Source organism: Syngnathus acus, chromosome 22, assembly GCF_901709675.1.
Source record: "Syngnathus acus chromosome 22, fSynAcu1.2, whole genome shotgun sequence".
Lineage (NCBI taxonomy): Eukaryota > Metazoa > Chordata > Actinopteri > Syngnathiformes > Syngnathidae > Syngnathus > Syngnathus acus.
The window spans coordinates 407,022-434,400 of NC_051106.1; the positions used below are offsets into that span (position 1 = coordinate 407,022).

Genomic DNA, 27,379 nt, shown 5'->3' on the forward strand with positions numbered 1-27,379 from the left:
GTGGCCGTGCGGGTTTGTGTGTGTGGCCGTGCGGGTTTGTGTGTGTGGCCGTCCGAGCGCGGGTTTGTATGAGTGGCCGCCCGAGCGCGGGTTTGTGTGAGTGGCCGTCCGAGCGCGGTTCTGTTATCCCCGGGTTGCCGCCGATTGCGGTTCTGTCGCTGCCAGAGTGCGGTTCTGTCCCCCGAGTTGCTGCCGATTGCGCGTCAGGCCCCCGGTGTGTGCCGCGATGGTGGCCCTGGGCCCCTGACCGCCGCTGCGTCCAGTTCTGTCCCCCAAGTTGCTGCCGATTGCGCGTCAGGCCGCGATTGTGGCCCTGGGTTTTGACCGCCGCTGCGTGCAGTTCTGTCCCCCAAGTTGCTGCCGATTTCGGTTCAGGTCCCCAGTGTGTGCCGCGAGTGTGGCCCTGGGCCCCTGGATGCCGCAGAGTGCAGTTCTGTCCCCCAAGTCGCCGCCCGAGTGCGGTTCTGTGCCCCAAGTCGCCGCCCGAGTGCGGTTCTGTGCCCCAAGTCGCCGCCTGAGTGCAGTTCTGTCCCCCAAGTTGCTGCCGATTTCGGTTCAGGTCCCCAGTGTGTGCCGCGAGTGTGGCCCTGGGCCCCTGGATGCCGCAGAGTGCAGTTCTGTGCCCCAAGTCGCCGCCAGAGTGCGGTTCTGTGCCTCAAGTCGCCGCCCGAGTGCTGTTGTTTCCCCAGTCGCCGCCGTGCGCGGTTCAAGCTATTTCGAAAACCAGTAGGGTTGTCTGGACTAGTGCGCTCCCCCCGCGTGCCGCCGTGGGGGGTTGGGTTTTTGGGACGTCGGGAGCCGTCCCTTGTGGGGGGGGGTTCTGTCATGTCTCGTCCCCAGTCTTGTGATGTGTATAGGTTCTCATCGTTTCTGTGTCTGTGTGCTCGCCCCTCCCTTCCTGTGTGCCCTTGATTAGTGTAATCACACGCACCTGCCTCTTGTTGCCTGTGTTGTATTTGAGTTCTGTTTGTGTGCCACTCTATGTCGGAGCATTGTGGACAATGCATGTGTCACTGCCACGAGGTTGTTTGGTTCCTGTCTTTTGAGTTTGCTGCAATAAACCCTGGTCCCAGCTGCACTTGGTCGCCCTGCTCCATTTCTACACTCCGTTCGTGACAGGGAGGTTTTACATTTTACACTTCTGTACCTCCGGCCTGAGGGGAGAAGTGTGAACAGTCCATGTTGGGGCTGGGTGGGGTCTTTAAGGATGGAGGCCGCTCTCCTGTGGACCCTACGGTGGTGGATACTCTGCAGGGAGGGCAGCGGAGTCTGGGTGATTTTCTCTGCCGTCCTCACCACTTTCTGCAGTTGCTTGCGGTCCGCAGTGGTACAGCTGCCGTACCACACGGAGATGCAGCTGGTCATGATGCTCTGGATGCAGCAGCTGTAGAAGTTGCTGAGGCTCTTGGGGGACATTCCAAACTTCCTCAGCCTCCTCAGGAAATACAGCTGCTGTTGAGCCTTTTTGACCAGCTGTGTGGTGTTGAGTGTCCAGGTGAGGTCATCACTGAGATGGACACCCAGGTATTTGAAGCTGCTCACCCTCTCAGCTTCAAGCTATCGGATGAAAAGTGGCTGGTGAGGTCCCCTTTTCTTCCTCATGTCCACTATCATCTCCTTCGTCTTGTCCGTGTTGAGGGTGAGGTTGTTTTCTTCACACGATGACACTAGGCTGTCCACCTCCCTCTGTAGAGCAGGGGTCACCAACCTTTCTTAAACCGAGAGCTACTTTCTGGGTACTGATTAAGGCAAAGGGTTACCACTTTGACACAGACTTCTGAAATAGCCAATTTGCTCAGTTTGGCTTTCACTGTGTTATTATTGTCATTTCCAGTTCACATGTAAGTGTGATTTTAACAAGAATAGCAAAAATACAGTCAAACCTTGTTTTTTTTTTTACCACAATCCGTTCGAGACGCAAATCGGTCGAATTCCGAATCTATTTTTCACATTACAAATAATGGAAAAAAACTTAATCCGTTTCAAGACAAAAACCCCCCGCCTTTTTTAAGCATTTTTTCATTTGCGCATATTTGTCCAATGGCGCAACTGCAGCGCACCGCCGAACGCGCAACAGTAGCGCGTCGCCGACCGCACAACTGCACCGCGCTGGTCGCATTATTGTGACAGAGCCGTCGCTAAAATTTAGAAAATATTTTTAAAGTCCTGATGTACTTTCCAAAATTTAAGTGGACCTCAGTGCGCAGGGAGCTTAATTTGGTCCAATCGCGCAACCGCAGGGCGCTCACTGTCGCATTGCTTTAAGAGCGTCTTTGTGTTTTAGGATGGCTTTACTGCTCCCACTTGCTTTCTTTGGAGGCATGATTAGGGGTTAATACAATCCTCAAAGTAACGAAAATACAATAACAACGGAGTCAGTCGGCATCCGGGCCGCGCTTTCTCGGGTCCTCCCGGCTCATCTCGCGAGGTTCGACCTCCGAATTTTGTTCGACAACCGAAGCAAAAAATCTCGAATTTTTTGTTCGAATTCCGATTTGTTCGTGTAGTAAAATTTGGATTCTATGCGTGTTTGTATGTTCCCTTGGGTGATAAACTAGCAGCAGTGAAACTACCATAAGCTATTTTTGCGGTACAGAGAAGCTTTAGTTTCAGTAATGTGTAGGTACTTAGAATATGGAAGGGCCATTTGTCCGTGACCAGGAAGACCCTTGTTCATGCCCTTTTAGGGGCATTGAAAGCAACCAGTAGACTGAGACTCGAACCGCAGCTGTTGTCTTACGAGGTACAAAAGATGTGGGGCCTCACAGAGAGAGAGAGAGAGAAGGAAAAAGGAGGGGCTGCGAACATCTTTGCTTTTGGGGCCACTCGAACTTTTGGAGAGACATCACTCTGACATCGGTTGAATAAAATCTTTTCCCAATCAGCCGTGTGTCACTGGAGTGCTTCCTTCTCTGGGCCAGCCATCGTCCACCGAGTGTTTTTTGGAGACCAGCGAAGCAACAAAGACCATTCACTACATTCGAGAACCAGGACGTTCGAAAACCGAGGTTTGACTAAAATAAATAGATGCAGCTCACTGACAAGTGCCGCTATTTGAGCTAATTTTAGAACAGTCCTGCGGGCGACTCATGCGGTCCTCACGGGCGACCTGGTGCCCGCGGGCAACGTGTTGGTGACCCCTGGTGTAGAGGCAGAGGCGTAGCCAGGAATTTTTCCAGTAGGGGCGCACGCCCACAGGAAAAAAAATCGAACATCACCCACGACGTTCGCTGATCGCTAAAACAACATCCGGGTCCGGGAGGCAAACGGTGAATGGATAACATCGCGCACATAGAATAGCGCAAGCACATTCGCGCATGACCGAAAGAAAAAAACGGCAAGAAAATGAAGAATCGAAAAAGCTTGATTTTTTTTTTTTTTTTTTTTTTTTTTTTTTTTCAACCGGGGCGCAGGGAGTCCTAACCGGGGCGCCGCCCCGGCTCGCCCCGGCTTGGCTACGCCTCTGTGTAGAGGATGGGGCTGAGCACGCATCCCTGTGGGGTACGAATGTTGGCGATGATGCTGGTTGAAACATAGGAAGTGACTCCATCCTTCATCAATGTCATTTTTTCCATATGAAAATAACGGAACAACCTCAGGGCTCAAGGGGACCGAAACAGTACAAACAATGAAACAAAATTTGTTCTAGAAAAGAAGATGCTGCAAACTTCATGTAGTTCACTAACTTTGTGAAAATAGGACTTAACGACCCTACGTTATCTGTCAGAAATAGTTTGAATATATTCAGCAGTTAAAAAAAAAAAGATTTGCAGCGACGGTATTCAACTGTTTGTTACATTGCCACCTGCTGGTGGAACAACGGAATTGCAGTTAAACATTACATTCCAGCTCCAGTACTAGAGCTACTAACAGGTGTTGTGACCTGCCTGAAGCTGGCCCCCCACCCCACGCAAAATTTAAGGAAAATAGTCTGTTTCGTTTGTGCTTCGTTTGTGCTGGTTTGTGCAGCAAAAATTTTCGTTTGTGCTGCTATGGTTTTTTAGTTATGAAAGATTATTTTATAGGTCATCCAGAGTTCACCCAGCCCCCCATCTGCTCAAAATGAACCCAAAATGGTACCGTTCGTTTGTGCTTCGTTAGTGCTAGTTTGTGCCGCAAAAACCTTCGTTTGTGCTGCTTCGGTTTCGTAGATATTACACATTTATTTTATAGCGATGACGTCACCCAGCCCCCCATTTTACTCCAAACGGACCCAAAATGGTACCGTTCGTTTGTGCAGCAAAAAAATTCGTTTGTGCTGCTTCCGTTTCGTAGATATTACACATTTATTTTATAGCGGTCACCCAGCCCCCCATTATCCTCCAAATGGACCCAAAATGGTACCGTTCGTTTGTGCTTCGTTTGTGCAGCAAAAATTTTCGTTTGTGCTGCTTCCGTTTCGTCGATATTACACATTTATTTTATAGCGATGACGTCACCCAGCCCATTTTCCTCCAAATGGACCCAAAATGGTACCGTTTGTTTGTGCTTTGTTTGTGCTGGTTTATGCAGCAAAATGTTTTGTTTGTGTTGCTACGGTTTCGTAGATATTACACATTTCATTTATAGCGATGACGTCACTCAGCCACCATTTAACTCCAAAATAAAGGTTTGCAGGCTCGTGTCTTCTGCGATGGCTTGAAGGGGTCCTAGATGCAAATTTCTTCCCATGTATAATGCGCAAAATTGAACTAATTTATTGTCCTAAAATCTGGGGTGCGCATTATACATGGGTACAATTTTTTTTTTTATCCGGATATCATACGGAGGTCGCCATTACAGATGCGCTTTCTTCTCTGCTGTTCACTTCAAACGCGCTCCATACGAACACAATGCTCTCGTATCAGACGCTTGCTCGATCACCTGCTCGTTTGCTGTCACAATGTACCCTACACAAATCCGAAACATTTCTTCGCTATTGAGTTTGCTAGCGCATGCGCAGTGATACTGACGGGCAGAATAACATCCGGTTGTTCCCAAAGATGATCTTTTTTCTGAAATAATTTTACGTTTACGGACTTAAGTAGGAGTCAAAATTTGGGTGCGTATTATACATGTGTACAGGCTTTTTTCCAGCATCAACATGCCATTTTTAGGGTGCGTATTATACATGGGGGCGCATTATACATGGAAAAAAATGGTAAGCTAAGCTAATGATGCCATTTGTGAGGTTTGACTCATGCAAACGGCGTTGAGCTTCGAGGCGGAGTCGGCGTGAAATGCTGAGCCGAGCTTGGGCCGTCACCGCGACGCAAATAGAAACAGGATCACATTCTCGGTACACTCCTGCCGCGCCATTTAAGGGCAAGAATGCGCACCTCGCAGGAAGTGACTCCACTCACGCAGGAAGCTGTTGGCAGGACCTTCACGTTGACTCTAAAGGGGATCTCGTCACACAAAAGAGGTCCGAACGAGGTTCTGATCACAACACACAATGCTGCTCTACTTTCGTTCAATTGGTCTCGATGACATTTCTGTTACAGTTCTGGTGGTTCAAATGCAGTTTAGCTAGGGTGACCAGACGTTCTCTTTTTCACGGAGATGCCCTACTCTCGAGACAAAAAAACGTCAGGCTGTTCTAATTGGGTGGCAATAGAAGAACAGGCTACGACTCTCAAGCCGTCATGATTCTACTGAAGTCAGAGTCCAAATGAGATGTCAGAGGTCCTAATGAGATTCGACTGGCATTAAATTGATAAAGGTGAAGTTGTCCTTGTACGGTACTGCCAAAACCGATTTTAACATCGATCTGCTTGAATCTAAAGTAGTTCCATAGAGGATGTACTAAAGTCATGGTGGAGTCCAGACGCTCCTTGCAAGCTTTTTGTGAAGCCTCCGCGCGTGACTGAGACACAGACGAGACGGGAGGCAGGGCCACAAGCTTTTATTGCAGTGTGGCTTCCTGTGAGCTCACAAACAAGGTTCCACTGTAAGGCTGCGGATGTTGTCGCCGCGTTCTAGTCATCGCTGCTCCGTCTCTCACCGGGACCCGATTGGGGAAGGGGGGGGGTTTCGGATCTGCTTTCCATAGTGTTACGCTTCCAAAATCAAAGTGCACTCGAACAACATGTGGTGGCGGTTACATTCAAAGCAAAATGTAAGGCGGCCAGGAGAGAGCTTACGCTAACGTTGCTGTGATGCATAGAGGAGCCACGCGGCGACCAGAATAAATTAGTCACGTTAAAAAAAAAAATGCCTCACAGTGGGAGGCAGAGGTCTTTTTTGGCAAAACTCGGAGACGACTTTTCCTGACAGGTCAGCGATTCATGTGGCAAAAAAGTGAGAGGGTTTTGCATATTTTAAGTTACTGACATCTCCTTCATTCAGGGAACAAAAACAAACAAAAAAAAAGAAAAGAAAAAAGATGGAGGGAAAACGAAGCAGAGAGACGCCGACTCCTTCGTGACATGGCCACACACGGCAAGTGGTGGTGTTCTGGTGGGATCGGGAGGGGGGTGGGGTTGGCTCCGGATGGCACGGCGGGTTGGCTGGGCGTCCGCGATATCACAGCGGCTGCCCTTCCAGGGACACCACCACGTTGCCGCCCAGCTTCTCGGCCAGTGTGCTGCGGTCCTGGATGTCGTCCAGCCCGTTCACCTGCCATTCGTGCTTGATGCCTGCGAGGGGGGAATTGTCAACCCACTAGGCCAACGTCATCAACATGAAAGCGGCATCGCGAGGCGGTGACGTTGTCAACGCGAGAGAGCGCCATCCCTTTCCTGGTGTCGGCCATTTCTCTGTGTTAACTTGTGAGGCCAATGCTCAACTGGTGGCCATTTCTCTTTCGTTGCCACAAACGCGACTTTGAGCACAGCCGACGAGGCTGCCGTTGGACGGCAGGGGATGCTCACCTGTAAACTTTTTCTTGATGGCGTCTTTGGAGCTGGCGTAGATCATCTTGCTCTTGAGGGGCGCACCCTCGGGGGCCCTGTGAGGGAAACCAGGAGGGAGTGAGGTCGCGCGTAGGCCAAGCGATTCCGCTGCCGCGTCAGAGTACTAACCAAATTAGCCTGTTCGCGCATGGGTTCTGCTCAACTTAAAGTGGTTCTAACCACATTCCCATGAAGTTGTTCGGGAGCTTCTACTGTCTTCAAATCGGTTCTACTCATGTCAAAGTGGTTCTAGGGAATCCAAAATGGTTCGAATGAGCTTCTTTGAGGGACAAAGTGGTTCTGATGACATGATCACAGAAGTCCTTCTTTGGTTCCAATCTGTTTCTTCTATGAAAGGGGTTCCAATTAGGCATCTCAAACAGCAAAATGGATTTGAGGAGGCTCCAATGAAGCCAAAGTGCTTCTAATGAGGTTCTACTGAACTCACTATAGTTCCAATGCGCTTCCGTTTAAGTTGTTAAGGTTTGAGCCAAACAGGTTCTCTTCCGGAGTCCACATTTTACTGACGTCACAGTGGACGCCACGAAAGTCATTTAAGTGCGACTTAAGTCAAACAGATTATGATGCGCAGTAAACATGCTTCTGACAAAGTTCTGCTCAAGTCACCACCACGTGGACCTAAGCAGGAAAAGAAAACCGAGCGCCAAGCGGGGAGGCCGCGGGCACAATTAGTACAAGGACACCGCACGCATGCACGCACCAGAATATGAAGACCAGATCCTCCTTCTTGGACTCCTTTGTCTCGTAGGTGGCGTCATAGAGTCCATATCGGCAGTCGTCGAGCGGGAGGAGCTTGACGAAGCAGGCGTAGGGGTCGTCCACCGTCTCGCCGATGTCGCCCACCAGGATCTGTTTGTTCTCCTCCACGATGATCTTCTTGCGGTCGTCGCTGAGGCAGAAGAGCACCGCCTTCTTACGCTGCTTCACCTCATCCGGCGACCTGTGCGACTTGCGCACCTTCATGTCGTTGAACACCTTGATGACCTCGTCATTCACCGTCACACCTGATGCCTGGGGACACACGTGCGCCACGTTACCCCGCAAGTACGATTGCAATGATGCAACTTGAGAACGTCAAGAAGTCATTGCTTTGCTTCCATGCACACACTTCTTGGAGGCGCCACAAGAAGGCAGTAAAAACTAGATACAATTAAGACTGTCACAACTGCGCAAGAAAATCATATTCAGTTGGTGGTGGCCCTCCTCAAAATAACCAGCATTGGTTTGAGTTTTGCTGATTAAATGCAGATGCTGTCTTACAACAAAAGTGTTGTTGGAAAAAAAAAAAAAAAGACAAATTTGATGGTTCAGGTTCCATTTGGAACCATTTCAATGGCCCAAAACAACAATGTAATCAAACGGCGGTGTTGATATATTAATATGGCAATGATGATAACAATATGAACTAATTTGCAAGTCAATGTCTCAGTCAATGATGTTATAAAAACATCTCCAGCATCTAAAACTGCAACAAACGTTCGATAGAAGTGCATTTCTAAACCACTTCACTGGACCACAGTGGCTTTAAGCAGGTTCCTGGTCGGTTCCGGACCGGAGGGATTGTTAGCTTTACATCAGCCGGCTGTGGTCTGAACTGGACTTTGGCGCTATGCCGGACTGGGTCAGGCCCACCGGACCCTCAGCACTGGCTTTGCCTGGTGTCAGGGGCAGGAAGAGCCCCGGCCTGAAAATGATTAAATAAATCCCCTTTCTATGATTTTCAAGTTGACTGAGTGTACTATTTAGAGCAGGGGTGTCAAACTCATTTGTTTCACGGGCCGCATTGTAGTCATAGCTTCTTTCGGAGGGCCATTGTGACTGTCAACCCAAATAAATGTATGAGCACCTCATTATATACAGTAAACGCTACAAAACAAACTGACAAATAACTCGTTTTCAAATCAGATGAGTAAAAACTGGTCAAATATTAAAAAAAAAAAAAAGATATTAAAAGTGAAGATAATTTGCAATTCTAGTAATGACACGAATTTGATGCACAATTTGTCTTCGCGGGCCACATAAAATGATGTGGCGGGCCGTATCTGGCCCCCGGGCCTTGAGTTTGACGGCTGTGATTTAGAGCTTCTCGTGCACACTTGAGTAGTCGGACTACTCAACGTTACCATAACGGGATTTGTGTTGAAGGTGGGACTTTTCCAGCATTCATTTGATACCTGGACATTCTTGGCCCGGCGTGGCTGCTAGCGCTGCGACGCTAAAATGGCCGCCCCGAGGCATAACGGTCCCAGTCCCGGCGTGGGTCGGAGCACGCCGCTAAAGGCCACCAGCATAGCTGGCCGAAATTAAGCGGCGCCGGTCTCTCTCAGGCACCGGGCCGACCACCCGAGTGGTGTTCGGTCCAGTATTCACTAAGTGGAGCGGCGTCGGCGGCCATGCTGGCTAACATCACGCTGGCCGCCAATCAGCTACACGCACACACATACACACGCACGCATCACGCACGCTTCATGTGGGAAGCCGGGAGGCCGAGCGCAGCCGCCGATCCCGTCGAAAGGCCGGCTCTTACCATTCTGTCCCGGACTTTTTCGGCTTCGTTACGCCGTCACAAGGCTTCGGTAAAAGGGCGGAAGGTAGCGACTAGCAAAAGGGTGGACAGCCGAGAAGGAGGGTTGGGGAGGGCAGGCCGGGAAGGGGGAGGGCATGAGGGGGAAGAGGAAACCTGCCAGGGTTCGGAAGGGGCGGGGCTACAACTCAACAAACGAAGATTGGTCAGTGAATATTAATGAGGCGATAATTCCAATCAGTGCTCGTATGGCCTCTACGTGCACGTGACCGGCGCCGTTCTCGCGTGAGGGTTGGTGTGATCAGACGCCAAAATCAAAACAAATGTCAGCCGTTCACCAGCCACAGACGGAAAGTAAACGACGGAAGTGACGCAGCCATGCGAAAATAAACAAGGCGTTTATGACCGGTAATTGGAAAGTGAAATAAATCAACACAATTTGTTGGGTGGTCAGGTGACTTTGTTGGCGGCTATATTTCCACTTCAATTTAAGTGCAGTGAAAATCAAGGACAGAAGTATGATTAATATCCCTTCAAAATAATTTATAACTGAAGTTAATAAACATAATTCCTTCTGTACATTTAAAGTCCCATCCATCCATCCATTTTCTGTACCGCTTGTCCCCTCGGGGGTCACGGGCGTGCTAAAGCGCTATCCCAGTAGTCATCGGGCAGTAGGCGAGGGACACCCTGAGCCAAGCCATTAGCAGGGCGCACAGAGACTAACAACCATCCGCACTCGCACTCAACACTTACGGGTAATTTGGAGTGCTCAATCAGCCTACCATGCATGTTTTGGGGTTGTGGGAGGAAACCGGAGTGTGCGGATAAAACCCACACAGGCACGGGGAGAACATGCAAACTCCACACAGGAGGGCTGGAGGTGAAATCGAACCCACACCTCCCTAACTGTGAGGCAGACGTGCTAACCACTGCGTCCCCGTGCCGCCCCATTGTACCTGTCCCAGCGTGGGTTGGAACACTCCGCTAAAAGCCACCACTGTAAACAAAATAAGAAATACGTTATGATATAAAACACTTTATTTTCCATAACAAGCAGGCTGCACAAAGTGGTGACAGCAGCAATGTCATCTTTCAGTCAGAAATAAATAAGGAGGCAAAACAATAACATCGACCTGCACTCCAAAAACACACTGGCAAAAGTCCACAACAAAAGGGGTTGAACACATGAACAATGCTAAGCTAAGCTAAGCAGTGGGATGTTTTCCAAAGAACATAAATCAAACTCTGAACCAAAACAATCTTGGTAAGTTTTATGATCACAAAGACAAAATGAAAATGTTTTTCTTTTTTCCCCCCAGTGAGTGTGTGGACTTTTTTTAACGATGACACACCTGATTTCCAGCATGCAACATTAGTGGCGTTTCTGGGAGAAAAACAATGCGGAATGAGCAACAGAAATGAGAATATTATTTGGTAGCCAGCAAGAAAATCACTACTTTTTCGTTGTTGTCCCTGAGAAACGCAAAAGATGAGCGCGTGCGTTTGCTTTCAGTGCAAAAAGATTCGAGTCAAGCACCACAAGTAGTCACACGCTGAACATCAGCAGGTCAGAGGTCAGTAGTTGTAACAAGGCCAGCGGCGGGACGGGATAATGCTCTACAAACTGGTCAATTCACGATGACCTCTGACCCCTGCAGTCCCATGAAATGTGGTCAACGAGTCACCTCAAGATTGCGACGTGTGTGAAATAGTGACAAGCTCAGAGGTGAGCTCGCTTGGTGGCCGGCGCTTGGGTTGGGGCATGCTCTGAGAGGCCCAACTTGCTGAGCTGGGCGCGGAAAAACTGTTGCAGGCGCACTCCCGCCTTGGCTTCGTTGGTGTGGCGAGCATTGTACTGGAGGCAGTTGGAGAACATCAGTTCCACGTCAGAGATGAAGTCACCTGCGCGGGACGGAAACAAATCAAAGGATGAGATCGACTAACAAAATGGCGGCCGACTCGGTGCTATGACACAGCTGATGAGTCTAGCGAATGAGCGAGAGGGAGTCAATGAGAATGTGCGCGAATGGGAGGGTGCCGTTAGCAATCAGCTCGGAATCACTGGCCACTTGGCCTGAGTGGCCGGTGCCAATTCCGATCTTAACCAGAAAAAGAAATGTGCTAATAGTTTCATTACCTGCTTAATTTGAAAAAAATATCATGACGTTTCTTTGCTGCCTTAACACAAAGGAAGAACATTTGACAATTTGTTGTCCTTTAGTTGGAGAAATAGGTAGCACAAAAGCTGCCAAAAAAAGAAAGAAAAAAAAACCTTTCGATTTAAGTTGCAAATGTAGGACAGGTAGAAGCAACGCACTGCAAGAAAATGAATTTGTTCTTCTCTCCATTTCAGGCCCATTTTTCCCGATTCTAAGCAGTCGCCAGTGAGTCCCGTTGGTGCATTACCTGCGTTGAGGTACTGGCAGTTGTTGACTTTTTCTCGGATGATGCTGAGCGCGATGGGTCTGCTGATGATGTCATAGTAGTCGGGCACCTGCGCACAGGAAGAGTGAGACGGGAAGTAGCGTGGTGGCGACGGCGAGGTGGCCAACGGGTGAGCGGACCTGTGTGCGGGTCACCAGCTTCATGAAGGGCCAGCTGTCATCGTGGCGGACAAGCTCCACCACTAGGAGCTCACACGCCGACAGCTCGTGGACGCCTTGGTTCCTCCCGGACGAGCGGCGGCTACTCGAGGACGAGGTGGCGGCTAGACGGACTAACTTGCGAGGTTCCGATGGAGTCGGCAAAGCGTCTGGGGGAGGAGGCACGTTCAAGCGTAAGCAATGTCTTTATGAATTAATAATGAATGAGGGGGGAACTAATTCGATGCTAACAGCTCATTCTCAGATCACGTGATCAGCGATGCCAAATAGAATGATACAGCTCAATGAATTCATTCATTTTAATGATACGACTAGAAAAAATGTTTTGACTTGTAATGTCATGTCCAAAATGAAATTTGCGACCTTGACTGAACCCTGACAGATGTTGCTACAATACACCCAAGGGATGTGTCGGCCATTTTGCATTCTTACAGGCAAACATCAGCTCCGTGAGAATTTGCGTAAGTGTGGGAAGTGCTGAGGATGCGAGCGTCTTTGCCTCACTTTGAGCAAGGTCATCTTGGCAAGCGTACCTGGGGTGGGCGCTCTCTTGCGCCCCGACGACCTTCTGGCGCCACTGTCGTTCTTGCTGCCGGACGGGGGCGGGGCCTTGCCGCCCGACGCACCGGCCCTGAACAGAAGCGACGCACCCTTTTTGCCCGACAACCTAAGAGTGGAATTTTATGTCGAAAAAAAGTACTATAAATATACATGCAGGGCCGGTTTTTGCTATGGGCAATATGGGCAACCGCCCAGGGCGCAATCCACGTGGGCGCACAAGCGCTCCCAAGAGAAAAAAACAAACAAAAAATCACCAGTTTTCTAGCTCATTCAGTTCCATCTCAAGTCTGTTCAGTGGGCACTGGGTCGCCCTTATTGTCACGTGATGTCAATTTGCTGCTGAGAGTCGTGTCAGGTCGGGGTTCGTGCGTGCGTGCATGCGTGTGAGAAGAGCAGCCCTCTCCTCTCACTCCGCCCCTCCCCTCCCTCCCCACCTCTCTCGAGCAGGCAAGAGGCGGGTAACCGGTGGGGGACAGCAGAGGCCGGAGAGGAAAAGAAAAGGGGGCGAGGGATTCCAAGGCCACACAACTGCTTCCAAATAAATTGTATTTCATTTATAAAAATAATAATACCTATTCACATGTAATGAATTGGGTTATGTGAAAATTTTCCTCAAAAAAATAATTTAAAAAAACAGTGCACGCACTACGTTATGGCTGCATTACCTGATGCACGCATACGTGACGTGATCAATGTTAAGTTAAGGTTGTTTGACGGACCGGACGGTGTTTGCAAAAAGTTTTTTGTTTTGGAACGGGATGAGGGTGGTGGTGGAGGGGGGGTTCGCTCAGGGCGCCAAAGTAGCCAGGACCGCTCTGTATACATGCATGTAAAAATAATATGCCACCAACGGCCGCTCCTGAGCTATGGCATTACGTACTTGGATTTCCCATTTGACGTGGTGAATTGCTGACTTTTGGACGTGGCCTGAGTGCTCCTGCCTTTGGGGGTCGCAGCCTGACTCTTCCTGGTACTGAAAAGCAAACATTTGCCATTTTGAAAAGCGGCTCACACGAAAAGGCGTCAATGACCGTTCACAGCCGCAGACGGGAACGGACTATAATCAGGTCGGCTAACGACATCAAGGTTGTCAAGAGCAGCTCAAACTTGCAAAGTGCAGTGGCAGAGCCAATGTCAGAATAGCGCAAGACTCGCCTCACAACAAAATCGGGCTCTTCCTCTTCCGACTCCTCTTGGTCCTCGGACTCTTCCTCAGACATCGTCTCCTCTTTCTCATCTCTGTCACGGTCCAGCAAAGACCGCCGTCGCGAAGGAAGGCGGCCGGACCTCTTCTTGGGCCGGCAGTCGGGACAGAACCATTCGCCCTCTGGAACGCTCTAGTGAGCAGAGCAGCAGTGAGCTGACGCACGTAAGTTGCTGCACGCAAGCCGCCTGCGCCGGGCTCTGCCAGCGTACACCTTGAGGCGTGGTCGGAGGCAGCGCGTGTGGTGGCCGCGGTCACACGCGTCGCACAGGAGCATGTTGTTGGCATCGCCCTTGCGGCGGCACACGCGGCAGCGGGCGTTCAGGACCGAGCGAGACCACCGCACACTTCTCTCCAGGATGGCTAAATGAACAAAAACCTGTAGGCGTACGCGTGCGCACAAACACACAAGCACGCGCACAAACACACAAGCACGCGCACAAACACACAAGCACGCGCACAAACACACAAGCACGCGCACAAACACACAAGCACGCGCACAAACACACAAGCACGCGCACAAACACACAAGCACGCGCACAAACACACAAGCACGCGCACAAACACACAAGCACGCGCACAAACACACAAGCACGCGCACAAACACACAAGCACGCGCACAAACACGCGCACAAACACGCGCACACAAGCACGCGCACACAAGCACGCGCACACAAGCACGCGCACACAAGCACGCGCACACAAGCACGCGCACACAAGCACACGCACACAAGCACACGCACACAAGCACACGCACACAAGCACACGCACACAAGCACACGCACACAAGCACACAAGCACACACGCACACACACACACACACACAAGCACACACACACACACACACAAGCACACACACACACACACACACACACACACACACACACACACACACACACACACACACACACACACACACACACACACACACACACACACACACACACACACACACACACACACACACACACACACACACACACACACACACACACACACACACACACACACACACACACACACACACACACACACACACACACACACACACACACACACACACACACACACACACACACACACACACACACACACACACACACACACACACACACACACACACACACACACACACACACACACACACACACACACACACACACACACACACACACACACACACACACACACACACACACACACACACACACACACACACACACACACACACACACACACACACACACACACACACACACACACACACACACACAACACACACACACACACACACACACACACACACACACACACACACACACACACACACACACACACACACACACACACACACACACACACACACACACACACACACACACACACACACACACACACACACACACACACACACACACACACACACACAAATGATTCAAACGGAGCCATCCAAAAGCAGAGGAAGGCGGGACCAATGACCTGCGACAGACTGGAAGACGACAGCAGAGACTCCCTCCAGCACTCCAGCACAGACTTGGCAGCACGACTGCTGTCACTGACGCTGTCTTAGGAGAAAAAGAGAAATAAAATGTAGTCAGTGAGACAAATAAAAGAAAACAAATAAAAGGGCAAGACAGGGAGGGAGAGAAAGAGCAAAAAAGAAAAAAAAGAATGAGGGACACAAACAAGGGAAAGACAGTGACAACTAAAAAGTTAACTGAGCGTGAAAGGGTGAACGCTAATGAGAGAATGGAAAGGGGGGGGGGGGGTTAAGCATTGCTCAGGCGATCACGAGGACAGCCTTTTGCCAATCGTACCATCGCTGATATACTGCTCATTCTTCTTGCCTTTTTTGCTCTTCTGCTCTTTCTTGGACTCGTCCTCACCTGCGGTGGCGGTGTCAGCTGCGTGTTAGCTTAGCATTAGCTTAGCTCCCTGCATTTATTCCACATCGTCTACGTCTTCTAAACATTCGTTCTCTTGTGAAAATGATTCTGCCGCGTCCATTTGTACGTCTTTGCGTCAATCGGTCGGCTGTCTGCCTTTTGCGGTCTGACGTTCTCCAACTCTTGGAAGCATCTTATTGAATAACATCTCTGAGCGGTCTTTGTAGGCATCTGGCTTGATGCCTTATAGATGCTTGACGTCTCGTGCGAGTCCGTCTTTCTCTATGCCCACTCGCGTCCTCCAAGCGGTAGCCGCTGAATGTAGCCAATGAGTTGGGGAGGGGCGTACCTACCTAGCGGAGCTTTGAGGAAGCGCCTTTCGATGCCGCGCTCCACGTGTCCCAGCGCCCGAGCTAGACTTCTCACCGCCACCATCTTGTCTGCTGGCAGCCTGCACACACGCATACCTGTCAACATTTGCACCCCTCTTACATCGGTCACTGTTGTCGTCCGAGTTTATTTGTCCATCTTCAAACTTATCTGTCTGCAATTTCACACCTGTCACTCTGTTTTCTTTGTCTTCACGCCTGTTTGCTTCTATTTGAGTGTCATCGACATCGTTCTGTGTCTGTTTTCGTCATCATGGGTCATACAAGTTCCTATAGTCGTCCTCGTACCCGTGTCCGGCGTTCAGGCGAGTCAAGTCCTCTGTCGGGGCTTCGCTTCCATCAGGACTCAGCAGCCGGTAGTTTCCCGTCTTCAGTGCCGCCCGCCACTTGCGTCGGCCCATAACCTGCAAAAGAGTCGGTGGGGCCAGCGTGGATATGACATCTGCACCCGATGATACGGTGGCGCGAGCGCTTTTACCTTGAGCGTTCCCAGCGTTCCCTGGTGGATGCGGTCTTCGATGTCCAGCAGCAGGTCTCTCAGGCGCCCCTCCATGAGGGTCTCGGCCGCAGCGGTGCATTCCGGGACAGATCGGGATGACTCGGGATCGTCTGGACGGAGGCGACATGAACGCTATGAGGAGATGAAGTGCGCCAGGAGGCATGGCCATAGTCGTGCTCCAGAGAGATCCCAAGAGGGGAGGGAGGTCCCGGCCCCAAAAATAGGGGGAAGATTGGTACCGGTGCAAGTGTACTTGCTGCGCTGGCAGGCCTGCAGAACCTCCTGCAGACGCTCACGCTCCTGCTGTAGCGCCTCCTTCAGGCCACTTTCGCGATGGCCTCGTGGGTTCAGTGCGTCCATCAGCTGGTCCAACTCCTCCACCGAGCTGTAGAAGAACCACTGGTTGGGACGGTTGACCGGCGGGCCGCAGCAGTGCAGGGGCGCTGGACTCGAGCCGACACTGCCGGGACAAGAAAGAAGCGCCATTCTGGACCAGAACCAGAACCAAACCCAAACCCGATCGGTGTGGAAGGAAATAAAATAAAATTATTTTATGTTCCTCTCATACGACCTCAAAATGATTTTACTTAACTGTGACAGGTTAACCAAACTTTCCATTGCGGCTAACGATTCCTTTAATGACCAATCATCTCTCAATTACCTTTTTCAATGAATTGATGTGAGGATGGCAAAAAAGCCGACTTCCCTGGAATCTTTTGGGTCCAAATGATTTCAAGCATTAGTTTCTGAGTGACTTGCAACCAACCTTCCCTCCGCAGGCTCCTGCTGGACACGCTGGCCGTCCTCCAAGTCAGTGGCGGCAGGGTCCGGGGCGGCTTTAGGGTGGGGCCGCAGCATGTCCTCAGTCAGGCCAAATCCGTCCTCCTCCACAAAGAGCGCCGAGGCCGAGGGGAGGAACCAGTAGCGTCGGTAAAGGCGATCCCGGCCCAGCGGGTGCAGGCTGGTGCAGGCTGCCGCCTTCTGGATGCGCTCGTGCAGCTCGCGTACCTGCGGCAGGAGGCCCAGACGCACATGAAACCGACCGCAAACGGCTTTTTAGCACAACACAACCAGATTTGTTCTTCAAGTGGTCATCTGAGCGCGCCGGATCAGTCAGGCCCTACTTTGGACACGAGTGGCGGCTGCGCGGCTTCACGGCCCCGTCACCAAATCGGCGTGGGCTCACCTTCTCCTGCTCCGCCTCCAGTTCCTCCGCCGTCAGCGCGCCAGGGGGGTCTGTTGGAGCTTTGGGGTCAGCGGTCGGTAGCAATTCTTTGACTTCGGCTGAGGAGAGAGACGTGTCCTCGGATGAGTCACCTTTGGTGTCAACATTTCAGACCTTTCAGTTAAATTGTCGAGGTCATTCTTGGAAAAACGTTTCCGTAGCTCAAATGGCATCCGATTCAAGCTCATTTAAAATTTTGGGGCCAAAACAAACAAAAACATTTAACTTGTGGGATTTGACGTGGGCCATATTTGCCAGCAGCACAACCTTTTGTGTTCTTGGGGTGGCCCGACGCTTCCGTCATCCCATCTTTCATCTTAAGGCGCTGCTCTTGCTCGCGCAGACGCTCCTCTTTGCGGAGGCGCACCCTGCAGGAGGCCACATGCAGCGGTCACACAGGGTTGCCGCTAGTAGGTCGGCCAAGCGCGTACCTGCGCGCCGCCTCTTCTCTCTCCCTGCGGTGCCGCTCGGTCCGGAGCTCCCTCAGCTCTTGCCTGGCGATGCGTTGCTCCTCCACGCATTCCTCGATCAGATCTCTGCTGGACGCCAAAGTCAGCAGCTTGCCCGTCAAGGCTTGCAGGATGCTCAGTTTCTCGCCTGTACAAACGCAATGCGGGTTGGCTTCCGAAGGCTTTGTGAGAAAAGAAGCCGGGAGCTCACCCGCCGTCAGATCGTAGACGGCTGTGCGCGCCAGCTTTGTCATCAGCGCCGGCCGGGCTGAGCAGAGCTCCACGCAGGGGTCGTCTGTGGACGTGAAGCCGCCCTGCCTCTGGTAGCGGAACTTGGGGTTGCCGTGGTTACAATCGGCGCCGGACGCTAGGATGTGAAGGCGTAGGATTTCCGAAAGCGTGCAGCTGTCCAGGTCCACCTCGTGCAGGCCGCAGCCCAGGTGGAGCTGAGACCAGGCGGCAGCCGAGGTCACGTCGGCACTCGCGGCTGACGCCACCCGATCCGAATCGTCGTCCTGAGCTTCCGACTGATCTGCAAATGCGTGCACACGCAACATCTTGCTCAATGTCTGCCACACATTGTTACGTCAAGATGTAACGAGAATTAGGCAGGTGGCGAGAAGCAGAAACAAAACCACTGCATGAACTCATCAAGGTACTAAGGGGGAGGGGCTCACCTTCTTGCGCATCTTTGGCCGCATCCTCTCGCTCCTCATCCAGAGCCTGAAAGATGGCCGTGATAAAAAAGAAGAGCATCTCACACAGAGGACCTTCCGGATCAGAACCCACGAGAGCCTCCTCCAGAACCTCTGCAAATGGAGCCAAAGAGAGAGTGAGGTATCGCAGGAGCAATTTCAAGACACGACAAGAATTGCAGCCAAAACTTTAGGCTCCTACCCAGAGTGACTCCTTCTGGGAATTCGTCCTTGAGGCCAAAGTCCTCGCCGAAGGCCCGCAAGAACTCCAGGACCATCAGGGCTTTCCCGAAGAGCTCGGCCGGCAGACGAGTCCTAACGGGCGTGGGAGCGGGCAGATCCTGCGAGGGGGGAAATGAGAAGCTGACGGTACTCTAGCGGCGCTGACTGCGGCGGCTGAGGGCCCGCCGATGCATCGCTAACCTTCAGGTCTTCACACTCCATGTCTTCTCTGGGTTTGTTCCACAGTTTCAGCCTCTCCACGTATTTCTTTTTCTCCTCCTTCAGCTTTTCACGCTCCTGCAAAGCCCAAGTCAGACATATTTCAAGTTTTGCCACATGGAAATAGGAAATATCATTCCTCGCCTTTTATTATTTAATGTGAATTTTAATTCGTAACTCAGGTTGTTTTTTCATCATGTAAAACAATTTTCAATGCTTTTGAATTGGAATTCAATACGATGAATTACTATTGGAATAATTTAAGTGAAGCCTTGGCCTGCCAGACCTGGAGGCCTTGTCTTTACGAGTTTATGACTTTCCTTTTATCTAGGTTCTTCCTCTTTAGTGACAGGGATGTCTTTTGATCCCTGTCAGCCATATGTATCCTTCCTGTCCTTATGTTGTCTGTGTGTTTTTGTTCCTGTAAGAGGCCTTCACTAACAATGAGCAGAGCTTATTTGCATAGGCGAAATGTTCTTATTTGGTTCAAAGAAACTTCATTCCTTTTAGTTAACTGTAGGTTTGGTTCATAGATTGTTGTTGATCAGAACTGTTTTTCTTTGTTAAGTGTTATATACAGTTTGAAGTAGTTGCATACAAGTTATCCCATATTTACTCAATGTTTGTTTAAGGAACTGCATACCAGTTACCTCACATTTACTTAATGTGTGTTGAAGTGTTTAGGACAAGTTACTCATTATTATTGTGTGTTAATTTACCAAGTAGATAAAGTTAGCAAAGTTTTAGTTGCATTGTTCCACAGCAAAGCAGCAATTCAAGTTATCTGATCACACTCGAGGACGAGTCAGCCAACCATGGGGGAAGACAGCTGGTTGAGGAAAGAGGACAAATTCTGCGGGGGCCACGGGCCGACAATGTAGTGCTAATTCACACCACACTACATTCCTTAGCTAATCAGCATTGCTACAGACACAATCTCCCCTCCCTTTAGTGTAGCAACGCTTCTGTAACCAGGGCAACCAAAACATTAAAAAGACGAGCACGTGAAGTAAGGACTCAGAATTGATGGAGATTGTAACTGAGTTTCCTTTCTCTATCGTTCTCCTCGCGAGTAAACCTCTTCTGGTTGTCTTCTCCTCTTCCTTCCAGCGTGTGGTTTAATGTCTGATGGTACTTAGACCTGACAATTACGATGAATTTAATACGATGGTACAAAATAAATCCCGACTATAGATTTATTCAAAAAGAAAAATACAAAGTCAAGCGGCAAAGATATTTTGATAGTTAGCTTGTTTTCAATTGTCAATTCTTTTACTGGTTCTTTTATCACAAACAAATTATTTAGGTTTCATGACCTGACATGTTTCGGCTATCACTTCCGCCTTCATTAGAGTCAAGTCAAGTCAATCACTCTGATGAAGGCGGAAGTGATAGCCGAAACATGTCAGGTAATGAAAGCTGAATAATTTGTTTGTGATAAAAGAACCAGTAAAATAAAAGATATTTTGAGTTGAGGATTTCAATTGTTTGGGGAAGACTCACCAGATCCTTCTCCTGCTTGCGGCGCTCCTTCTCCTCTCTTCTCTTCTGCTTGTCCTGCTCAAAGCGCTGCCTCTGCTCTTCCTTCAACTTGGCCGCCTCCTCCTGGGCCGTCTTCAGCCCGGCCTTGGGCATCATCTCCTCCTCCTGCTGCAGCAGCTTCAGATTCTCCGCTGCCGTCGCCTTCAGCAACCACGTGCCGGCCTGACGTTTAGTACGCTCAGGTGAAAACATTCGGACACCGATGGATTTTCGTCCGAATCGTCATTCATGTTTGATGTAAAAACAGACCCCGGCCTTACTTGCATTTTTTGTAAAGATAATTGGTCCACTTTCGCGGAGGACTACACAAAGCCGCAAATATTTTAATTTATCGTGTTAGTAGCGAGGCCGTTGTTCGTGGCTTTGTCTCGCGAGGCGGGCTGCCCTTAGTATGGCCTGCGCTAAAACTTGCTCGCACCTGTGCCGGCAAGCAGCCCGCCTCATTCTTGATGCTGCAGGGAAACCGGGGAGGCTCATCCGGGAAGAAGTGGGAAAGGTTCTGCTCGGCCAACCGGTACTTGACCACGCTGGATGCCTGGCGGAGGCAGAGAAAGTTACATGAGAGGAAGTGACGCGTTGTTGGGGGGCTCCTTACCTTGAGCCGAACCATCCCGTCGGCTGGCTCGCAGTGCTGCTTGAGCAGCAGCTTCAGGCGCTCGCGCGACATCACGTTTTTCCTGCGACTGAACGCAACAAAGGTGCCGCATCAAACCTTTGCTCAAATATGGGAACAGGAGGGCGGGTGGGGTGGGGCGCACCTGATCTGATTGGCTCTGACGACAAACGGCTCGCTGTGCTCCTCAGTCATGATCCTTACCTCGTACTTGAACGCCGATGGACTCAGAGGCCTCTTCCTTTTTCTGTTTACACACACGGTTATATGACGTGCCACAGAATAATTTTATGTGGCCCGCAAATGCATGGCAGTAATTTTTCAACTCCCGTTTGAATCTAGTGAGTCAGCAGAAAAATTAAGGCTCGGCTCAGGTGGGTATTTAGAGAACAATGGAGCTGAGCATTTCAGTAGCAGTTCTGATTTGATCAGTGGGCCAATAAAATGGGTACAAACTATTTTGGCATCAGTGATTTTTTTTTTGTTTAGCGTTACAAGAGCCCAGCGATCACATTCATGTTGTGGTTTCTCAAGCGCACCGGTGGTGAGAACGAGTCAGACAACTCCAATTTGGGACTTGACAGGCTAACAAACTCGAACCTGCTGGGACTCTGAAAGGCGGCGGCTTCGTCATCATCGCTGTCACTGATGACGATGACGTTGCTGGTGGATGACTTATTATGTCCGTTAACGGTTGATGCTCCGTTTGTGCTGGAATGTGACGAGTGGACCTGAAGGATTTCGCACATATGCCTAAAACACACACAAACGTGTGCATTTTGTGTGTGTAGAGCATTGTGAGCTCCGATGAGTGGTTGCCTGCCAAGAGGCGAACCGTGCTGCTTTGCAGGAGACATTCAAGCGACTGCGTCCTACCTGGCCTCGTCGCGTCCGCTGACGTCCACCGTCTCACCGGGGAAGAAGCGGTCTTTGGCAAAGCTGTAGACATCCTCGCAGAGCTCGCTCAGGCGGCTGCGACGGCCAAGTGCTGCCAGGTGCAGCAGTGGCCGCACCAGTGAGTGCGGAAAGTTCTGAAGGCTCTGCTTAGCCCGTCGCTCGCTCTCCACTGCCTCCAGGTAGGTGAGACCCGCTCGGCCTGTCAAGGAACAGCTCCACACCAGGCTGTTGCAAAGGATGGTCCTCTCGAAAAATTCACTGAGGGCAAGATGGCGACAGATTTAGGGAGCCGAAGTTTCTCTGTAGCCATCAAATGAGGACCACGAGTGTCCATTCATGATGGTGCCGCGGACGGCCGCCTCGGTGAGACACTCTCTGCTACTTTGTCTTATTTTGTGTTTTCTGTGTCTTCTGCTGTCCATCCCGGATCACTTTTACCAGAGAAGAACTGTTAAACATCGGACAGTCTTCTCCTTGTATTTTCTCTCCAGTTTTCTCTGATCCAGACTGTTTGACGGAGATTTTAGCCGGAGCGGCGGTGCTATACAAGCTAGCATGTCGAAGGCGGCGGCGTGGCAAATGCGCCGGAGCCCTCGTAAAGCTGAGGCAGAGAGGGTTCCGTTCTCCCCTACCATCAATTCATCTGGCAAATGTCCGCTCCCTGGCGAACAAGATGGACGAACTGCTGCTTCTCACTTCAAGGAACACTGTATTGTACTTTCCTGAAAACAGAGCTTTCTTAACAAGAATTGTGATTGAACTCAACCAACCTGTGTAAGTCTAAATTTCGTTTCGGTGTCTTAGCCTCTTCCTATAACTGAAGAAATAAAACGAGCATGCGGTGAGTAAATTGGATAACAGGTGATTGGCTATGGCTTTTGCCATGAGGCGCGGATAGCGCGCTTCCCAAATTGTGGACCAAAATCCAACAGACTCTCGGACCACTGTCCAGTTCAGGGGTGCGCAATACGTCGATCGCGATCGACCGGTCGATCGCCAAGCCACTATTGGTCGATCGCGTGATAATTATTTTTTTTTTTCCGCACTTGACGCGTGTACAAACAACGGCGCTAACAACACAACACAAACACACATATATATATATATATATATATACATACACACATACATTATATATACACACACATACATACATATATTATATATATATATATATATATATATATATACACACACACATACACATACACACACACACACATACATATATATATATATATATATATATATATATATACACATACATACTAGGGGTGTAAATCGCGGGTTTTGTCACGATACGATATCATATCGATACAAAGAACCACGATACGATATTTGCCGATATCTTAAAGCCTGCTGGGATTCATTCACGATACATCACGATATAGTGCTCCTATAATAAAAAATATAGAACAATATCCTGATTTATAACAATTCATACGCAAAATCAACAAGGTACTGCTAACTCTTTATTTAGGAAATTACAAGAGTATTGTAGTATACAAAGTGCTTATTTTAACACTGAACTTTATCAAATTCCTATATTTTTTCTCATATAAGTAAAGAAAAATGAATATTCTTTCTTTTTTTGTAATACCATTAACTTTAAAGTGCATTACTGAACTATTTATTTACAATAATTTTAATTGTCCGTTGAGCCATCTTTTCTTTGGAATCCAAAGTGCTTCCAAACGAATGACTTGAAGCCCAAAGGGGAGCGAATTTCCTCGTCTTCTTGGACACTAGCCATAGCACCAGCCCAGTAGCCGCGTAGTTGTCGGCTCCCCTTTCACGTGCCTGCTCTGCTCACAACACAACACGTCGCGTACTGCTCCCGGAAAGAGGAAGCAAGCAACAATGAACTGGATTTCAAAATAAAGTCGCGTCTAATGTCCGAGGTCAAACACGGCGATATAAATCGATGTTTACGTTTAGCATCGATGCCAATAAATCGTAGAGCATTATATCGATTAATCGATGTGTATCGATGAATCGTTACACCCCTAACACACAAGCACACACACACACACACACAAAATATTTTTTTTTTTTAGTGGGTAGATCTTTGTGACTTGGTCATTTCAAAAGTAGCTCGCGAGCTCAAAAAGTTTGCCCACCCTTGGTCTAGTTCATCTGATCCCGACCTACAGGCAGAAATTAAAAACTTCTAAGCCTGTGGTGAGGACTGTGAGGAAGTGAACAGTGGAGTCAAAGCAGGACCTCCAAGACTGCACCGATTGGGGAGTTTTTGAAGCTGCAACTTCAGACTTGCATGAACTCACTGACACATCATACATCAGTTTTTGTGAGGATCTGTGTGTGCAGACTAAGACCTTCTGCACGTACAACGACAAACCTTGGTTTACACCGAACCTCAGGAGGCTGCGCAAAGCTAAGGAGGAGGCCTACAGGAGTGGCGACCGGGACCTGTTCAAGTAGACCAGGAACACACTGAACCGAGAGGTCAGGAAAGCCAAGATGTTACGGGGAGAGCCTTGAGAGACACCTCTCTGCCAATCCTGATCCCTCAACAGTGTGGAAAGGTCTGCAGAGCATCACGGGCTTCAAGAAACCAACCCCTCATCCTGTGGAGAACCCAAGGCTTGCAAACCAGCTAAAAAGGTTTTACTGCAGGTTTGAACAGTCACCCACACAACAGGACCTCCTGCAGCACAATCAAGAGCTGAGCTGGAGCTGAACCCGCTCAAGACCATGGAGATGACAATGGATTTCAGGCGAGACCCTTCACCCCTCACTATCCGCAGTAATACTATTCTCTCCACAGACACCTTCAAGTTCCTGGGATCCACAATCTCTCGGGACCTTAAATTGACCAGCCACATAGAATCTGTCCGGAAGAAGGCCCTGCAGAGGCTGTACTTTCTGAGAGAACTCAGGAAGTTCAACCTGCCACGGGAGCTGCTGAAGACCTTCTATACTGCCATCAACCAGTCTATCCTCTGCACCTCCATCACTGTCTGGTTTGGATCGGCCTCCAAACAAGACAAGCACAGAAAGCAACGGACAATCAGGACTGCAGAAAAGATCATTGGGATCAACCTCCCATCTATCCAGGACTTGTACCTGTCCAGGACCAGGAAACGTGCAAGTAACATCTCTACAGTCCCTTCTCACCCAGGTTGCAGTCTGTTTGAACTACTCCCCTCCGGACGGCGTTACAGAGCTCTGTACGCCAAATCCAGCAGACACAGAGACAGCTTCTTCCTCCAGGCTGTCGCTCTGATGAACTCACACCACTCTTAGAATCTCAGAGTCATTGCTGTGCAATAACATCCTGCTCTCGATGCCTTTTTTGAATTGTCTTTATTATGTGTACTATGTGTCCACTCTGCATCCATTGCAGCCTGGTCATCCTAGAAGAGGGATCCTCCCATTTGTGGTCTCTTCTCAAGGTTTCACATTTCCCCTAGTAGGAGTATTGAGTTTTTCCTTGCCCTCCTGGGAGTTTAAGATCAGGGGATGTTTGAGAATATTTGTCAATTTTCGCCCATGTCCTGAGTGTTGTTAGTCACCCAAATGTTGAACAGAGGCTGAGATGTACCGAAGTCAAATTCCTTGTTTAGCACGCTCAAACATGGCTAATAAAAATTCTTGAATCTTTAATCCACTCGCTCACGGTGCTAAAATCGAATGAAGTCAGCGTGCTCTTGCCCTTTAAGAAGGGAACGTATCCAACGTGCTTGGCCTGTTAGCAGTTAGCGGCTAAAAGTAGCTAACAAGTGACAGCTAAGCGTCGAGCTAACTCTGCTAACGATACACCTGCCACTGCTTCGATAGAAACACAAATGGTTGTGACTCAAGTACTTTGTGTGGGAGTTTATAGTGAGCTCGTGAGGAGGACCGGACCAACGTGCCGTGACGTCACGACGCCGGGTTCAGGTGATATTGGTGTCCGTGAATAACGACAGCCGTGGCGCTGGCGGACCAGCCAGCCGGCCAGGTCAGACTCACTCGTAGCTGCGGAAGATTTCATGGGTGATGCGGCAAAGGAAGACCTCCTCGTCGGGACGCAAGTCGGCCGGAGGCTCCTGGCGGACGAAGGCTTTCCTGTGAAGAAGCGGCATCTCGGGTGGCCGCTCTGGAAACAAGAAAAATAGGAGGGGGAGCGTGCTGCACAGTCCAACTCACAACGGAAGTCGAGGCGGACCCGGTGAGGTCTCATCTGGGGCTCCGAGGAGCTCCTCGTCGGCTCTTTTGTATAGACGCGCAGAGCGGCCGCGTGGAAGCGAGCCTGCCGCTCGGCTCTTGTTTAAGGTTGACCCAATCGAACTCCGCGCCACCGGACTCACCTGTTCGGGCTCAGTATAACAGCGAAGGTTCGGTTACGTTGTGCCCCCTCGTCGATTTTGTGTGTCTGCGTGCGTTTGTGGCAACGCCAAGTAATCCGCGAGGCGGAACAACAAACTGTCCCGGGTAGAGCGGGCTTCCTCACTGGGGGCTTGTTGACTAAGTTTTTGTCTACTTTACGTACCGGAACAAAACGCGGAAAAGTCTCTGTGCTAATGCTAGGCATCGTCGAGTGGCCCGTTCTGTGACGCCCAAATGTCTCTTTGAATGAAATCAGAAACACTACTGACGGCACGATTTGTCACGCTTTAGTTCAACTATTTTCAAGACCTTCCACCACCGGCACGCCACCTTCAAGGTACTAACGAGGGTGCCTTCTGAACTGTGCTTGAAATCTCGTCAAATTTGAAAATGTCCATCATTGTTCGACTGGAATTCTAATCTAATGGTTACGTAACTGTCACTTTTCATACATCGAAAAGTCATCCGTGTGCCGATTGGATACAGTTGAATGAACATCGTTCATTTAAAAAGTGGCCCGCCCTCCGAGCTGAAGTGAGTTTCCTGAACGCAACACACCGAGAATGGCTGGGTGCAATGGTCGAGCCGCTCCGTTTTTCGTTTTGCAAACTTTATACAAACAT

The 27,379-nt window shown here is 49.8% G+C and overlaps 2 protein-coding genes and 1 long non-coding RNA gene across 12 annotated transcripts; 1 reads left to right on the forward strand and 2 right to left on the reverse strand.

Moving 5' to 3' along the window:
• Nucleotides 1–5,304: 5,304 nt before the first annotated feature.
• LOC119116756 lies at nt 5,305–12,441 on the forward strand. Of its 3 annotated transcripts, XR_005096345.1 has the most exons (3): nt 5,305–5,404; nt 11,774–11,836; nt 11,925–12,441. It is a non-coding gene; the product is annotated as an uncharacterized LOC119116756 (long non-coding RNA). The 3 variants fall into 3 exon arrangements; XR_005096344.1 differs by having other exon boundaries at nt 11,774–12,441; XR_005096343.1 differs by lacking the exon at nt 5,305–5,404 and adding an exon at nt 7,817–7,937 and having other exon boundaries at nt 11,774–12,441.
• On the reverse strand, nt 5,869–9,579 carry LOC119116741 (cofilin-2). The gene is made up of 4 exons (XM_037242437.1): nt 9,421–9,579; nt 7,594–7,904; nt 6,852–6,928; nt 5,869–6,617 (listed from the first exon to the last, which is right to left on the reverse strand). The coding sequence occupies exons 1-4, from the start codon at nt 9,421–9,423 to the stop codon at nt 6,505–6,507; spliced, it is 504 nt and encodes a 167-aa protein (XP_037098332.1). The 5' UTR covers nt 9,424–9,579; the 3' UTR covers nt 5,869–6,504.
• On the reverse strand, nt 10,437–27,162 carry baz1a (bromodomain adjacent to zinc finger domain, 1A). 8 transcript variants are annotated; one of them, XM_037242288.1, is made up of 29 exons: nt 26,738–27,162; nt 26,400–26,526; nt 22,404–22,682; nt 22,128–22,280; nt 21,673–21,774; nt 21,510–21,597; nt 21,333–21,449; nt 20,876–21,076; nt 19,355–19,450; nt 19,134–19,272; nt 18,914–19,045; nt 18,448–18,768; nt 18,219–18,384; nt 18,055–18,155; nt 17,749–17,879; nt 17,329–17,570; nt 16,802–17,022; nt 16,542–16,672; nt 16,352–16,467; nt 16,028–16,125; nt 15,186–15,353; nt 14,003–14,190; nt 13,740–13,921; nt 13,465–13,557; nt 12,557–12,690; nt 11,985–12,172; nt 11,827–11,914; nt 11,106–11,322; nt 10,437–10,804 (listed from the first exon to the last, which is right to left on the reverse strand). In XM_037242288.1, the coding sequence occupies exons 2-28, from the start codon at nt 26,510–26,512 to the stop codon at nt 11,141–11,143; spliced, it is 4,170 nt and encodes a 1,389-aa protein (XP_037098183.1). In that variant the 5' UTR covers nt 26,513–26,526; nt 26,738–27,162; the 3' UTR covers nt 10,437–10,804; nt 11,106–11,140. The 8 variants fall into 8 exon arrangements, with proteins under 8 accessions (XP_037098183.1, XP_037098187.1, XP_037098186.1 ...); XM_037242292.1 differs by having other exon boundaries at nt 10,437–11,322; nt 20,876–21,055; XM_037242291.1 differs by having other exon boundaries at nt 10,437–11,322; nt 19,355–19,438.
• Between the last annotated feature and the right edge of the window lie 217 nt (nt 27,163–27,379).

Excerpts from the sequence above, each read along its gene's own strand:
- baz1a (XM_037242288.1), bottom strand. The coding sequence starts at position 26,512 with ATGCCGCTTCTTCACAGGAAAGCCTTCGTCCGCCAGGAGCCTCCGGCC. Across the intron at positions 18,156-18,218 it reads AGAGAAGAGGCGGCGCGCAG|GGTGCGCCTCCGCAAAGAGG; the intron begins GTACGCGCTTGG and ends GGCCTCCTGCAG. Across the intron at positions 17,571-17,748 it reads TGGAGGCGGAGCAGGAGAAG|GTACGCGAGCTGCACGAGCG; the intron begins GTGAGCCCACGC and ends CTCCTGCCGCAG.
- LOC119116741 (XM_037242437.1), bottom strand. Across the intron at positions 6,929-7,593 it reads GATCTGGTCTTCATATTCTG|GGCCCCCGAGGGTGCGCCCC; the intron begins GTGCGTGCATGC and ends TTTCCCTCACAG. Across the intron at positions 6,618-6,851 it reads CATCAAGAAAAAGTTTACAG|GCATCAAGCACGAATGGCAG; the intron begins GTGAGCATCCCC and ends CCCCCCTCGCAG.